Source organism: Nicotiana tabacum, chromosome 8, assembly GCF_000715075.1.
Source record: "Nicotiana tabacum cultivar K326 chromosome 8, ASM71507v2, whole genome shotgun sequence".
Classification (NCBI taxonomy): Eukaryota; Viridiplantae; Streptophyta; class Magnoliopsida; order Solanales; family Solanaceae; genus Nicotiana; species Nicotiana tabacum.
This window is the reverse complement of record NC_134087.1, coordinates 18898995-18910381: the sequence shown is the minus strand read 5'-3', so window position 1 is coordinate 18910381 and position 11387 is coordinate 18898995. Positions and strand designations below refer to the sequence as shown.

The 11387-nt window shown below is 37.2% G+C and overlaps 1 protein-coding gene across 1 annotated transcript; it reads left to right on the top strand.

Annotated features, from left to right (window-relative positions):
• The first annotated feature begins 399 nt into the window (after positions 1-399).
• Positions 400-4976, top strand: LOC107831665 (uncharacterized). The gene is made up of 3 exons (XM_016659448.2): positions 400-626; positions 2435-2675; positions 3132-4976. The coding sequence occupies exons 2-3, from the start codon at positions 2448-2450 to the stop codon at positions 4782-4784; spliced, it is 1881 nt and encodes a 626-aa protein (XP_016514934.1). The 5' UTR covers positions 400-626; positions 2435-2447; the 3' UTR covers positions 4785-4976.
• Positions 4977-11387: the final 6411 nt, after the last annotated feature.

Below are 11387 nucleotides of genomic sequence, written 5' to 3'. Positions count from 1 at the left end.
AACCCTATCACACTAGCCTAACATGTATGCAGATAAAAAATGTTCAACTACCTCCTAAACTATCCGCATAGTGCTTGGAAATCTGATTTTGTTATCACATATAATATGTGATTATTAAAAAGGGAAAAGAATTTTAAGTAGTTTGTAATTGGTTCATGGGAAGAATACAAGGATAGTGGAAAGAATCTAAAAAGATTATCCATTTTTCAAATAAAGAAAAATCTAAGAATAGATATAAATGGGAAGATAGATCCAAAATATGTTGACAAATTCCATGTCTCTCTCATCCCATGTCAGTTAGTACTAATTATTCTTCTCTCTCTTTGTACAGAGACACAGTGGCCCCACCAGATCCAAAATACTCCATCCTTTCCGCATTTCGATTTTTGCCTTGACTTTGGACAATCTAACAAGCATCCTTTTTTCTTGGCTTTATCGACTCTTTTTTGTAAAGTTCCAATTTTTCTTTGAGTTAAATTTTACTCTTTTTGAGCTATCTCCTCTTTCTGGTTGATGGGGTTTCTTGGATTCCTTTGGTGTTAGCTAGGAGCTGGAGCTAGTGTTGAAATGAGTGATATTTTGTTGGTTGTATTTTGAGTTGAGCATTTTAAAAGACTTGGTCTTAGGTAATTTCTTGAAATTCTCTTCATTGTCTTAATTCTGATGACAATCTTAGTGGATTTCTACTGTAAAGGTCCTGTTTTTATATGTTTTATCCTCTCCTTGTTGTATCTGTTTGTGTATATTTGCTGTATTGGGATGGTGGTGGTGTTTCATCTCTCTTCTCTTTCTATTTTTTAAGTGTCTTGTACTTGTCTCTGCGTTTTGTGACTGTTGATTTTGTCTTTGGATCTGTGCATTGTGATCTTTTTACCCTTTTCAATGATTTTGTTCTGAATTTTGGTTTCAAAGTGCTTGCATTTTCAATTCTTATCTTAAGACTATGATGTATGTTTTCAAGTTTTTGAGGTCAATTCAGGTGGGGTTTTCTGATGTTGTCTCCAACAAGTTCTTAATTACTCTAATTGGGTGTTTCAAGGGTACCACTGTGATTTTGTTTTTTTTTTCAAATTGTGCCTGCTTTTCTTTTTCAATATCTGCTGCTAAGGCTACACTGTTAAGTGCTTTCCCTGTTTATTGCTTGCTGAATTGTTGTGTGCTTCCACATTTCCTTCATTTACTTTGTAAATTGAGTTTTGGATGAGTTTACGGATCTTGCTATTCGGCTTTATGTTTTTTGAACTCACTTGTGACAAATGACTCCGATTGAATCTGAAACAACCACGAAATGCTATATTTAAACATGAAAAGTGATGAACAACTTTTCATTCGAAAACCAATTCCTCATGCCAATCAAGTATAGCCTTAATTATACTTCATTACAATTTCTTTGTCGCATGAGAATTGTCAGAAAGGAAAATAAAGGTTACCTTACTTTACATATGTGCAGATGATGCTCTTTATTAGTCAGGAGTGACTTCTGTTAAAATCTAAATCAAGTACTTGCTTCGTTAGCAAATTTTTGTTCCAAGAGAAAGAAAAGGGTCAGTTTTAAGGCGCTAACACTAGTTTGAAGCACATATATACATCTCCATCTGATAGTTTGAACTTAGCCGAATCTCTTGGATGCTCTATCAGAATTAGTATTTCATGCTTCCTTTATCATAGCCCAAATATGACTCTGTATCCATTTTGAAGTGGAGAACACAATGAAGAATTTTAGCATGCGTCCTTTAGTTTAATATGAGATTGCATATTCATGACAACAGTTGAACTTCTTCTCGATATAATGCTCCTTGTCACATGAAACTCATAACATGACAAATAAATCTTTTGGTGTTGAGTACAAGAAAATTGTTATAATAGTTTACTGACAATTGTTGGTCACTCTTATGAGTCCAAAAACATATCCTTAAGTTCTCAATATCTGTGATGCCAATTTATCTTCTATTTTTCCTTCAAATTCTGCTGTGAAACCTTTAATGAAACTGATAGATTCATGCAAATTTGTTTTGCTTGCAACACTGGAAATTCTGCTAGATTTTTTGGACGGCTTAACTTTGTTTATACCAGAGGAGAGAAGGGAAAGGGAGAAAATAAAAAGAGGAAAATGAGTGTAGTCGTCCATTTTTGTTTGATTTGGGAAGCAAATAGGAGAATGTTGAGAAGAAAATAAACTATCTCCTTTTGGAGTCTTGAAGGAGAGAAAAAATACATCAATTAGAAGACATCTTGAGAGTGGGAAGTTTTCATCTCTCTCCCTCGAAGTAGGGAAAGAAGCATGCGCGACCACTTTGCAAGCACTTCATTACATGCAGTTTTATTAGTACTTAAAAGTGGTTCCCAGCTTTTTATGTTATCGTTGAGCATAATGTGCACTATCGTGTTTTATTTGCATGTTATATTCTAAATTCTATAGCGTTTTGTGTTTCAGGGAGGGTAGAAAGATGCAGTGCACTGGATATTTCCCAGAATATTACGACCCAAGAGATCATAATGCAGCCTTGAGTGGTAATTCATGGTCAAAATCCCACAATGATATTACCTGGAACAGTAGCAGAGGCTTCAATATTTCATTGCCTCAATTCATGGTGAACCAGAACCAAGATTTAGTTCATCAAAAGGAAATATTGAGACAGATGATACTCAAGCATGAAGCAACGTTTAGATATCAGGTATACACCTGCGCTGTTTAGTGTCATTGAAACAGATTATAGTCATCTTCTACAAAAGTGTCTATATTTGACTGAATCTTCAGTTTGTTTTTTATGTAAGTGAATTATACTTATATATACCTATTCCTGTTCTCATGTTTTAAAATAAACCTTCTGAGATGTTACTAGATTTGGTGATTCTTCTTCCTAGATTCTTTCTCTCCATTTCATTTTTTTGGTTGACAAATCTAGTTATTCAGCGAGGATTCATATTGCCGACCCCAACTTACTTGGGATTGATGCATAGTTGTTGTTGTTGTTGACGAATCTAGTGTATGCCTGCTATATGTAAGTTTGCATTTAGTTTCTGATCAATTTTTGGTCTTTCTCAATGATAACCTTGAGAGAGTGCTTCATTACTTGGTGATTCACTAAATGCATCATGATTGAGCAGATATCTAAATGTGTGCTCTTCAGGTTAAGGAACTCCATCGCATATATGGAAGACAAAGGGAATTAATGGATGAGATTAAAAGGAGAAAACTAGTGGATGACCATTTACACTCGCAGTCCGAGTCAAATACATTTATGTCTCAGTTAAGGTCCGAAATTTTCGGAAAAACCTATTGGCCCATAGTAAACCTCACAAGCATCGAGCCATATGTACCAAGTAAAGAAATGTTTCAAGAGTCTTCTAATTCTACTGGTAAGACTGTGCAACAAGGCGGTGATTATTTTTCAGGACGAGATGTCTCAAAAGAACACAACTTATCATCATCAAAGAGCAATATATCAAGAAAGAGAATGTTGGATCTTGAAGTTCCAGCAGAAGAATACATTGACAATGAAGAAGGGGAGCCATTTGAAGTGGAAAATCCTGTTAAAAGGCCCAATATTATGATAGCAGAGCTTCAACCTCAATGTTATTCTAAAGTCAACTTTGGAGATTCATCAATTTCTCTCTCAAGTTGCAGGGGCACTTCTCTTTTGTTTGACCTAAATGAACCCGTACAGCCTGTTGAATCAGAGTGGCAGAATTCTGCATTTGAATGTGAAAACATTCACCAGCAAATCAGGGAAAATACATGTGAACACATCGCTGCTGTTAAAGACAATAAGGTCTCTAACTGCACTAGTTCAGGGAAAGGCATGGACTTAAATTTGACACCTCCTAACCATTTGTCTGAATACCAGTCTGCGTATACCTCCAACATTTCCCGTCTTAATTTCCCTGAAGGAAGAAATGTAGAGATTCATAAAAATTCTGAGGTTTTTGACATTAGCGTAGTTCCTGATTCTACACCTGAATCTAGAAAATGTACCAGGAATAATCACCTTATAGCTGCTAGAATTGATAGCAAGCTTTCAACAACTAATATTTGCATTGACTTAAACTCTTGCATCAAAGAAGAGTTTTTATCGTCTAGTCCAAGTAAAGCAACGACGCCTACTGCAGAAAGAGATCTAGAAGTGGAAGGTCCTGTTAGCCCCGAAAATAAGGAGTGTTCTCCACCTAGAGGAGATTCTCAGGACATTATAATTGGTACATCACTCCATTTGTCAAAAGGAGGCCATAGTGACCTCGTCGAGGAAATTGACAAGGTTGCAGCTGATATACTTATTTTTATTTCATCATCTGCCGTTGGGGAGTATTCGAAGACTGCCATCAGTGAACCATCCGAAGCTTCTAATAAATGTCTAGGTCTGCTTGCTGAAGTTGCTGCTGCTTTGGCAAGATTTCCAGAGAATGAGGTTGAACAACACATGGAAGTCCATTTTGAGCGCGATGTACCTCTTTCCGATAGGAATGACTGCAGTCGGACTATGAAGCTTAATCTGAGAGATTCAGTACCTGCAGTTGACTCTCTTTTGCATCAGGCAAATGAAAAAAATATTTCTCCTAAAGCAAGTACGTGGAGGAAAACTCCGAGTAGGACGAGTTCCAGAGCCAGGAGACGGTCCAATGATGGAGAGAAAACAGTGTGCTCACTCCTGCAGCATACATTGGATAATACGAATGGCATTACAGACAGATTTTTGAAAGGCTGGGGGCTGACAAAAAAGCGGCAAAGGGCTCGGAGAGCTCAGTCTTATATTTGGTCGTCTTTTTCTTTTTTAGCTGATGAGTAATTTAATGGAGATTATGGTGATGACACCACCTATATTATGGATTCATAAGTTAAGTTATAGACTTAGTAGTACAGAAAGTTAATTGCTAGGATTAACATTTTTGTCTTGGAAATGTTATGTACAGATATTTAGCTGAGCATTCATACAAGATACTTTCACTTATCCTATGGAAATGTTCACATTTTTCTTTGATTTAGGATTCTCATTTTTTGACTTGTAAGTCTTTTAGGTTTAATTTCTTTTGATTTAGTATAAACACCAAGTACAGGTGTAAGTGTTTTCCTTTTCCTTTACTTATGGGCAAATTTCTTCTTTAGGTTAAGAGTCCGTTTGGATCAACTGACTGTAAATAGCTATAAGCTTGAAGTGCTGAAACTGAATTTTTAAATAGTATTTATGTGTTTGGATAGACGTGCTTAAAGAATGATAAAGGCAGAAGAAGAACTTATGTTATATTGATTATAAGGTTGGCTTTATATAGCCAAGTGTAGTACATAAAAGTTGTGAATAATGTAACAACTTAGAGAGAATCTAGGATACAGAAAAACCTATGTGAATAACAATCCTAAACAAAAGGAATTCGATAAGCACCAAAAGAGATATTATAAACAGAATAACAAAAAGTCCTATACAGAAGGAGATAACTTGTTACTGCTGCTATTACGCCCCCGCAAGTTGGCATCGAGGTCTATGACGCCCAACTTGGAAAAATGTTTATTGAAAATTGCTTGTGGAAGAGGCTTTGCAACTTGATCCGCAACATGTAAATGGGTAACTTCAAGTTGTTTGTGCTCAACATGCTCACGGACAAAGTGGAAGTCGATAGCCACATGCTTCATGCGGCTATGGAAAACAAGATTGGCACAAATATAAGTGGTGCTGACATTGTCACAAAGAACTCTCGGAACTGCAGTTAAAGGAAACTGAAGCTCTTGAAGAAGATGGGTGAGCCAATTAGTCTCGGAAACAGCAACTGCAACTGCCTGATATTCAGCCTCTGTAGAAGAACGAGAAACTGAACGTTGCTTCTTCGAAGACCATGAAATATGAGAACGACCAAGATAGATAGCATAACCAGTGGTGGAGGTGCGATCATGAGGATCTCCCGCCCAGTCTGAATCAGAGTAAGCAAGCAGTCTACTGTCACTCTCCTTGGCAATGTGTACAGCATAGGAAGTAGTGGAACGGAAATAGCGGAGAAGCCTCTTAAGAGCAACCCAATGTGACATAAGCGGTTGATGCATAGCCTGTGATAACTTGCCGACATCATAAGCTATATCGGGACGAGTGAAAGAAAGGTAATGAAGCTTACCAATAATGCGTCGGTAAAAAGAACCATCAACTAGATGATCATCAGGTGAGGGGTCAAAAACAACAGTAGATGTCATGGGTATAGAAACACCTTTGCAATTATACATCGCAACCTCATGCAGTAGGTCCATAGTATACTTTTGTTGAGAGAGAAAGAGACCAGTAGAGGAATGAATTACCTCAACACCAAGAAAGTAATGAAGAGGTCCTAAATCCTTCAGTGAAAAACGTTTCGAGAGAGCCTCAATGATATAATGAACACCTCGTTGGTGATTACCAGTCACTAAAATATCATCAACATAGGCTAAAATGTACACAGTGAACCCATATTTATGCAAAATGAAGAGCGAGGAATCAAATCGGGATTTAAAAAAACCCAAAGTAAACAGATAGTTTTTGAGTTCAGTATACCAAGCACGAGGAGCCTGCTTGAGGCCATAAATTGCCTTTTGAAGACGACATACATGGGTAGGATTCTCAGAACTTTCAAATCCCGGTGGCTGCCGCATATAGACTTCTTCATCAAGACTACCTTGCAAGAAGGCATTGTTAACATCCAGCTGATGAACAGGCCAATCAAGTTGAGTAGCTATAGTTAGGACAAGATGGACAATAGCAGGATTGGCTATTGTACTGAAGGTGGAATGGTAATCAAGTCCAGGACGCTGAGTAAATCCCTTGGCAACCAAACGGGCCTTATACCTATCAACAGAACCGTCAGGTTTATACTTAATACGGAATAGCCACTTACAATCCACTACGTTTTTGGAAGAGTCACATGGAACCAAATCCCAAGTCTGGTTGCGAACAAGAGCATCAAATTTGGCTTGCATTGCTGAATTCCAATAAGGAATTAGCTTGGCTTCGTGGGAATTTTTTAAAATGAAGCAGTGGTTGTGATAAATTGACGAGGTTTAAGACTATTAGTTTGTGATCGAGTGATCATGGGTGCATTTTGGTGGTTGGCTGGTTTGATTGGGTTTGGGTTGGTGGGTCTGACTGAATAGGCTAAGAGGATTCTGGTCGAGGTGGGGAAGAAGCCATTTGCGGCTGATGTTGTGCCGAAGCGGATGTAGAGTGGGACGGACCTGGATTTTGGCTTGGAGTGGATGGTCTTTCTCGTCTTTAATATGTGATAAGTGGTTGTGAGGGCAAAACTTGAGGTGCCAAGATTAAAGGATGAGAAGTAGTTCTCTGCTGTTGTGGAGCAAGTGTGGAAGGTGAAGAAGTAGGAGTCGAGGTATGAGGAGAAGGAATATTACCTGATTGTTGAGAGACACCATCAGAAGAAGATGTGATAGCTTGTGGGCATTAAGGGACCGTGGGCAGTGTAGTCACCGGTGGTGGAAGCTAATAAGAGGAATTTAAAGTTAAATTATTATCCTCTTTGGTTGGTTGTTCAATAGAAATATTATCCCAAGCTACATTATCCTTACTTATGAAATATGAAAAATATTTTGAAAAGGAAAAGTGTCTTCTAGAAAAACTACATCCCTGGATACATATATTTTGGAATTAACTGGATCAAAACACTGATGGCTATAAATTTATTAGAAAATCCTAAATAAATACATGGTGTAGATCGAGGTTCTACTTGCTGCTGCTGCTGCTGCTGCTGCTGCTGCTGCTGCTGCTGCTGCTGCTGCTGCTGCTGCTGCTGCTGCTGCTGCTGCTGCTCCTGCTGCTGCTGCTGCTGCTGCTGCTGCTGCTGCTGCTGCTGCTGCTGCTGCTGCTGCTGCTGCTGCTCCTGCTGCTGCTGCTGCTGCTGCTGCTGCTGCTGCTGCTGCTGCTCCTGCTGCTGCTGCTGCTGCTGCTGCTGCTGCTGCTGCTGCTGCTCCTGCTGCTGCTGCTGCTGCTCCTGCTGCTATTTTTATTATTATTATTATTACTACTTTATATCTCAAATAATTCTATTCAAAGCTAATCAACCAATAATGTTTTCCTTTACAAATTCATAATTATTTAAACACTAGCAAATTATTCCCCACACCCACTTTTCTTTCCCATTATTTCCTCTGCTAAAACCAGAGAAACATATGTAATCCTCACCATTAACGTCCAATTTCAAGTTTTTTCTTCTACAACCAGTCAAAATTGAAGTCAATTCTTCAAAGTTCATACACACATTTACCTTTAGCTTCAAATTTTTTCAATGAAGAAGAACAAACCTTTAAAGCACAGCCCTAAAAAAGCTAGAGAAGCTGATATACCTTCTTTCGATTTGGGTGTATTATCACCACATTCACCCAAAAAGCATGAAAAATCGGCAGATGCAATTGTAGATAAGAAGCATAGTCTTTCTCCGCGTCAAATCAGGATTGAAGCTAGAACTAAACAAAAATATGATTTCGATGCTAGAGAATCTTCAAGGCCAATCAAACAAGCGAAAAAGAAAGGAAAAGAGATAGTGTTCGGTGATGATTTTGTAGAAGATGTGCCTATCAGTAAACCTGGAAAGAAAGCGAAGGTGTCTCCAAGTTCAAAAACTCCCAAAAAGAAGAAAACTTCAAAAAAATTCCCTACTGTTAAATCTCCTAAAAATGTTCGAAAACGGTCATTGGTGAAAGTAAGAATTTAGTAATTTCTTCACTAATTATTTCGTTTGTTTTAGTTGTTAAAAATCTACATAATCTGTGTTTTTTCTGCTTCATAGATTATTTGTCTTTATTTTGAAGATTAATTGTAGCTATATTGATATGTTTAAAATTGTAGATATTTTGTTGTTATATTGTATATAAATTGCAAATGTATCTATGTTTTTTAAGCACTGAATTAATGTGAGATTATTTTCTTTATTTTGAAGATTAATTGTAGCTTTATTGATCCGTTTAAAATTGTTGATATTTTGTATATTTTTATAGTTATTTTGTAGATAAATTGCAAACGTATCTATGTTTTTAAGCACTGTATTAATGTGAGATTATTTTATATTTTGTGCAGAATGAACATTTTTTTGCATCTCATAATGTTGATTATGAGGTGCTTAGATTCCAGACATTATGTGACCCTAGCATTCCTAGCCAACTTAAAGAGCTTTTGTCTCCAAATGATTTGAAGCTATTCGAGAAGACATACTTTGGTTATTTGCTGTCATTTCCCAATTTATCCATGCAAAATCAAGCTATTCATCTTCTTATGAAGTATGAATTGAATTCATCCGATGCTTCCTATTTTTCAGCTGAGTTAAAAGGTGAGAGGTTAAATTTGGATTGAGAGAGTATACATTAATAACTAGTCTTAGATGTCATACCGAGGTGACAGACTTTGGTTACACTACAAATTATGTCAGTAAGATAATGAACAGTTACTTTCCAAACAAGGTAAAAGTGGAGAAGACATACCTAAAATAGATTGTAACCAACAAAATCTGGGTAAATGATGAGGATGCAGTAAAGTTATGTATTCTATATCTCATAGAATTCTTCATTTGTCCTTCAGAGAAAGACCATATTGGGTTGGTAGATTATTTTAGGTTTTATTTGGTGGAATCCAGTCAGTACGAGACATACTCATGGGGTATTCAGTCTTACAGACAGTTGATTGAATCAGTTAGGCACATGCTAAATCTTTTTGTTCATTCTTATCTCATTTGAGGATTCCCACTAGCCATACAAGTATGGTTGTATTAGTGTTGCTCCTTCGTAAACACTGATATAGATACAAGGATTTCTAATTCAATCCCTCGCATACTTAACTGGTCGGCTAGTAAGGGTCAGATTTGGTTAGCTTCAATTGAAGACAGAATGATCAAGTCGGAATAGATGAAGGTAAATGGTTTTTATTTATGATTATACAATTTACCTACAAAATATCTACAATTTGTCTACATACTCTGCCTTAATCAAACTAATTTGTTTTTTTCTTCTCATTCAGTTCACCAATATAAATGAATCACCTGAAGAGCTTTCAATAATGTCTTTGCTTGATAAAGTTGAGTGCATAATTGTAACGACCCGCCGGTCATTTTGAGCTCTAGCGCGTCGTTCAGCAGTTGGAAGTCATGAACAACTTCATTTCAGGTATATTAACTTGTACGTATGGTCAGAGTTGAATTTCGGGAAATTCGGAGTCAAATTGGAAAGAAACTTTTCATTGCGACAACCTTAAGTTGAAGAAAATGGCTAAGATTGGAATTTTGAGTAAACGACCTCGGAATTGGGATCTAAAAGTTCCAGCATATTTGTATGATGATTTCGGACTTGGGCGTATGTCCGGATTTGGTTTTGGATAACCCGTGAGCATTTCGGCGTATATTGTGAAAGTTAGTATTTTAGAAGAATTGCATAAATTTGGGTTGGAAGGCATTTCAGTGTTATAGATGTCCGTTTGGGATTCTGAGTCTGGGAATAGCTCCGTATGGTAATTATGGAGTTGGGAGCGTGATCGGAAGTGAATTCGGATGTCCGGAGGTCATTTTGAAGTCATTTGACTAAATATAGAAATTTGAAGGCTTTTGAGAAAATTCGACCGAAAGTGAAAATTTTGATATCGGGGTCAAAATGCGGTTTCGAAAGATGGGGAAAGTCCGTAATGTCGAATGTGATTTGTGTACAAAATTTGAAGTCATTCGGACTAGTTTTGACGTATTTCGTCATCGGATGTGAAAGTTAGAAGTTTCAAAGTTCATAGACTTGAATCCGAGGTGAATTTAGTATTTTTGCGTTGTTTTTGGTGATTCGAAGGAACAACTAAATTTGTGTCATATTATGGGACTTGTTAGTATACTTTGTTGGGATCCCATGAGGCTCGGATAAGTTTTGGAAGAGTTTTTGGAAGATTTTTACCGTTTTGAGCATAAGCATGTAATGATCTAGAGGTTCATTTTTAGTTCTAGAGATCCAAATTTGATTTTGAGACTTCCAGAATTTAAATCATGAATTATAGGACTGATCTGGAAATTTTGGTTTAATTTCATCAAGTCGCGTTTGGGTTTTTGACGTGAAATGTGAGTTAATTGTTTAACGAGCGAAATGGGTATTGAACTGGGCAAACGAGCTCCGAATTGAGTTTCGATTTGAAGGGTTGTGTTTGTATTATTATTTGTGACTTATAGGAACAAAATCGTCTAATTCTAAGTTCTTATGATGGAGTTAGAGCCATTTTAGTGAAAAATGGCTATGCTGTAAATTTCTTAAAAGCTGCTGTATTTTCTGCAGCAGTGAACAGTAACCGCGCGTGAACAGTAACCGCGCGGGTGAACAGTGAACAGTGACCTCACGCGCATGAATAGTGCCCCGTGAACAGTACCGAAAATTTCTGGACAGATTTAATGTCCAGCAGTCCGAGTTTGGT